This window comes from Salmo trutta, chromosome 15, assembly GCF_901001165.1.
Source record: "Salmo trutta chromosome 15, fSalTru1.1, whole genome shotgun sequence".
In the NCBI taxonomy this organism is placed as follows: Eukaryota; Metazoa; Chordata; class Actinopteri; order Salmoniformes; family Salmonidae; genus Salmo; species Salmo trutta.
The window spans coordinates 36,225,412-36,230,487 of NC_042971.1; the positions used below are offsets into that span (position 1 = coordinate 36,225,412).

A 5,076-nucleotide genomic window follows, 5' to 3' on the forward strand; every position below is an offset into this window, starting at 1 on the left:
ATGTTTATCAACGACCTCCAGTTCTCCGTGTGAGGGCCTATCGTTAAGTTACTTGACCCAACACACACACTTGGCCAGGAGCCTTTGAAGCCTTAAAAGGTCAGGCCAATCACCTTTCACTGTGTCCACCAAAGCAACCAACAATCCTGTGTATGCAGGGCTTTCCCCAACTCCAAAACATTCACCCCACACGGTTTAAACTACTGGGGGCCATAATTATATGCTCAGCTGGTCATACTCAGATAATAGTAGCTTATTGTGCCATGTTGACCTATGAAAAAAGCTAGCAGCTAGCCATTTTAGACCACAAGTCTAAACCTCAGGTATAAGCAAAAGTTAGTGAGTATGGCCCCATGTTGTTTTCTCTGATGAGGTGAATTAAGCACTTTTACAATTTGCTCTTTTCAATCTGTTCAGTTGACATCTGATGCAGATAATCTACATTCTTCAGAACATCGTCATCTGTATCTGTACCTGATTTGGCGCATGACCAACTCCAGCTTTACACAAAACACAATCTGAAACTTCCATCCAACCAGTTTGGACAAGGCCTGTCTAGATACTAAAATAACAAACAAACAAAATTATTACCATAGAGAAGTCGAGTCGATGGCCCCAGCCCAGCCCAGTCAGCCCAGTCCAGCCCAGCCCAGTCAGCCCAGCCCAGCCCAGCCCAGTCAGCCCAGCCCAGCCCAGCCCAGTCAGCCCAGTCCAGCCCAGTCAGCCCAGTCTTCCCTAATTTTCCTTTGCTTTGATGTCCAGGCCGTGCTGTGTTCCTGTCCTCAGGTGCTGCCCAAGCCTGATTTATGGGGATAGGGTTCCACAGGAGCCCCCCTAAATTACATGTCTCTTAAACATAGAGCAGATAGAGAGAAGGAGCGAGAGGGGGGGATTGCCACTTTGGAGAGCTAATTGTATGGACAATTCGAACCCAAAGTAGATAAGAGAATTCCTCCTTCCTCCTTCCCTCCCTCCTTCTCCCACATTGGTAAGACGAGGGGAAACTAGCACAACGCAGATTAGGCTGCTATCTGATAAACACACAATTTGTCATGGACGTCCAGTGACTGATATTCATGGGACTCTCCAATTAAGATAAATATCAGAAAAATTCGCACCAGAATAAATAGCACCAGTCTAAGCAACGTGACTAGTAGGCTGCAAAATAATAGGTATTTGAGAAGAAATAAATGAATTGTGGATTTACATTGAAGCAAGCTTCATACATTGGAGCACTCTCTCAGAGCCGAAGTGATCCATCAATGGCCTAGATACGGTATGATCCAAAAATAATGAATAGGCAGAAGTCAAGAAAAAGTAAATTGTCATGCCAAAAAGGCTGTGGAAGTGTTGAAACACTTAGAGATCCTGTAAGGGGTGAGAGGGAGTGTCTGTGGAGGAGGAGGAGGTGACAGCCCATTTGCCTTGAGGGTGCCCATAAACCAGGTAGAGAGAGAGCGCACCATTCCTCATAGGTGACTGTACCATGTGACTGGAGGAGAAGGGCTGGCTTTAAAATTCAGGCAGGGCCATCCCGCGGAGGCAGAGGTAATCACAGGGCGCCAGAAGAATCAGAGAGGAGTCGGAGACCAGGGCTGTCGGGACACAACACCCAACAACGTCCCAATTGACAGCCCAGTGAAAGACACCGCGGGACACAGCACCCAACACCAACCCAGCCGGCAGCTCCGTGAAAGACGGCGCGGGTCACAGCACCCAAAACCAACCCGACCGGTAGCCCCGCGGAACAAGCCACGGATCTACAGCAGAGGAGGTCCTGGCATAGCGACGGCAGCTATAGGAACACCCCAGGTACAAGGCATCTAATCTACCTCATAGCCTCCTCTACACAAGAAGAAATACACAAAGCTACAGACAGCAGCTACAGAGAAACAACAAGTAGACAGCGGCTAGAGAGCAACTACAACAACAGCCGGTGATGATGAGCTGCAGCAGTCTGGCAAGGTCAGAGGAATTCTCAGAGGAGGAGCTGGAGCTGAGCATGCTGGGTCAGGGGGAGGATGATGAGGCGAGCGACGGCAGCCCCAAGGGCCCCTTGCAGGGCAGCGAGGTCTCGGCCAGCAGCCCCCCCAGCGATGACACTGAGGGGGACCAGTCCAAGAAGCGTAGCCGCCCGGTCCGCTCCAAGGCCCGCCGTGTGGCCGCCAACGTACGTGAACGCAAACGCATCCTGGACTACAACCAGGCCTTCAACGCTCTGCGTGTGGCACTCAACCACGACCTCAGCGGCAAGCGGCTCTCCAAGATTTCCACTCTGCAGAGGGCCATCAACCGCATCTCAGCCCTGTCTGTCTTCCTCAGCTCCAACCCCCCCAGTAAGCCTTGCTCCCACCGGGAGTGCCAATGGCCAGCTGGGAGGACATTGGCGGTGGGAACGGTGGGGACGTCACGGCTGGACCCGCCCAGGGTGACAGTTGCTCATCGCCTGGAGTCCCAGAACTACGTCTCCTGTAACCACGCATCACTCCCCCATCAGATCCAGCCCCAACAGGGAACCCACCCTCACCCTCACAGGCTGCCAACAGAGACACACCTCTACATTGACAGCTTGGGCTCCTCATGCCCCCCCTCGCCACACTACCCCTGCTATCCTGCCAAGGGCCAGTTGTACCCCTCACGCGGACACTGTGGGACAGGGAACCCCTTGGAGCAGCCGCCAAGCCCTATTAGGTACACCCAGGTGGGCGAAGGGCTGGGGTACCAGACAAGGGGGTGGGCCTCCTGCGCCCAGGGCTACATTGACGCGTTTATGGAGTCGTCTCCAGCCCTGGGCCTCCCGTGGCAGGTGAGCCACATCCAGGAGACAGCAGGCCCCCAGCACAGCCTGCCCCTGCTCTGACACTAGGACCAGAGAAGTTATAGCCTAGGTATCCACCACTGTGGCCCCTGGAGTCTAGAGAATAGACCAGCCAACTGCCCTAATGATCTAATGGAAAATATGAAAAAGTGAGCTTCGTGTGCTCTCACTGTTGCAATGGATTCAGTATTACAGTGCAACTCTCTAAAGACACTGAATTAGTTACATTACAACTTGACAAAGTGAAATGCCTTTCTAAACCCAACAATGCAGTAACCAATAACAATGTAATACTAAAAATAACATAAGGTAGAACAAAAGCACAAGAGAAATAAAAATAAGAACAACATGAGAAAGTAAGTAAGCATACTATATACAGGGTCTGTCAGTTCCAGTACCATATTTACAATGTGCAGGGATACTGGATGTGTTATCTAACAATGTATAAATGATTGTCATATCTTCAATAGAATGCCAATGTACATTTCTGGATGTTTTAAACATGACCATTCAAGCCAATGAATGTTATTCTTATAGATGTAACATTTTCAATTGCTCAAAACACACACCTCACTTGTACAAAGTGTTGAAAGTCTGAATGTATAGCAGCAATCCTCTTTACAAACCCAACGAACAAACTTACTTTAGTTTTTTGTATTGCATTATTGTATTAATGTATGTGAATGCAACAGTTTTATATTCTCATTTTTAAAAACCTAATAAAAAAAATGTAAAAAAAATATATGACTCACGAGTTTGTGCAGTTTACATGAAAGCTTGCGTGTGTGTGTGTGTGTGTGTGTGTGCGTGTGCATTTTTGCCTTGAGGTCTGTACTATTTAGCCTCTATCTTCCCAGGGTCTCAGTTGACAAGGGTCCCTATCCTAGCTGAGGAATGGGTTTGCTTGCCCATTCTTGTCATAATTCTAAGAAAAGAGAAGCCAAGGTTCTTTTTACACGCAAAAATAAAAGGCAATAATGGACCAATAGCCAGTGGTGCAACATCACCTCTTCTGTTCCCAGTGTGGAATCATTGAGGAATGTTGGGACTAAAGAATGTGTTTGTTGAATTTTTTGGTGTGTGCATGTGCGTATGTACTGTATGTGTTCATGTGCGTATGTCTATGAGTATGCCTACGTTCTGCCTACACTTCCAAATAAACTTAATCAAATGCAACAACTATGCAATATTTCAGTGGTCCACATTACTTACTTTTTTAATTTAACTTGGCAAGTCAGTTATGAACAAATGCTTATTTACAATGACGGCCTAGGAACAGTGGGTTAACTGCCTTGTTCAGGGACAGAACGACAGCTTTTTCCTTGTCAACTCAGGGATTCGATATAGCAACATTTCAGTTACTGGCCCAACGCTCTAACCACTAGGCTACCTGCCGCCCAGTATTATTAACCCTCCCTATCCTACCATCCAACCTGCACCTGCACAACAAGAGCTTCCCACTCCCCTCTCCTGCTACAGTATGTCATGGAAACAGTTTTAATATTAGACTATAGGACTGAGGCCACGGACAGATTTATGAAGGCTCAGGAAGGAAGCCCATGCCCCGTCATCAGAGCGGTGAAATCCCCTGGCTGAGGGGCTGCTCTGGCCCGCGGGTGTGATAGTGAGTGTGTGTGTGTCCGTGTGTGAAGGGGTGTGTTAGAACACTGTTTGAACATCATGGAGGTCTGCCAGGATGGGCCTTGGTTTGCCACTGAAAGGAACTGGCCTGAGGACAGCTACTGTACAATAGACTTAGTGGAGAGCCTGTAAGTGTGTGTGTGTGTGTGTGTGTGTGTGTGTGTGTGTGTGTGTGTGTGTCTGTTAAAGGGTGGAGAGTGGATAGAGGTGCTCCTTCATTCACAGACGTGAATCACTGTAAAACTTTGACTCACCAGTTGAATCTCACCATAGACACATTCGAGTGATAGATGCGGTGACGGCATGTCTTCCCGCTTACTGTGGCAAAAAGCCAAGCCAACCCTGGCTACCTGTTTACATGCTGTTCTATGTAAGTCCCTGTATATAATTGGGTGAAAGTGTCTCCACTGTACTACTAGTCAATCCCAACCTAATATCATGTAAGGGTATTATGGTGCAGTTCATGGTGGACAGTAGATCAACTTTCACCCAAGTATATACTGTACCACTTTGTGATCCTCATGAAATTAGATTAATAAGACAGTATAAAATATATCAAGTGTTTCATATCATTATCCATTGTCTAAGATGATATGCAGAACACTGAGTACAACAAA

General features: G+C 47.8%; 1 protein-coding gene across 1 annotated transcript; it reads left to right on the forward strand.

Moving 5' to 3' along the window:
- The first annotated feature begins 1,939 nt into the window (after positions 1-1,939).
- Positions 1,940-3,060, forward strand: LOC115148281 (class A basic helix-loop-helix protein 9-like). Its single transcript, XM_029690224.1, has 2 exons — positions 1,940-2,398; positions 2,453-3,060. Exons 1-2 carry the CDS (start codon positions 1,940-1,942, stop codon positions 2,858-2,860), a joined length of 867 nt encoding a protein of 288 aa, XP_029546084.1. The 3' UTR covers positions 2,861-3,060.
- The last annotated feature ends 2,016 nt before the right edge of the window (positions 3,061-5,076 follow it).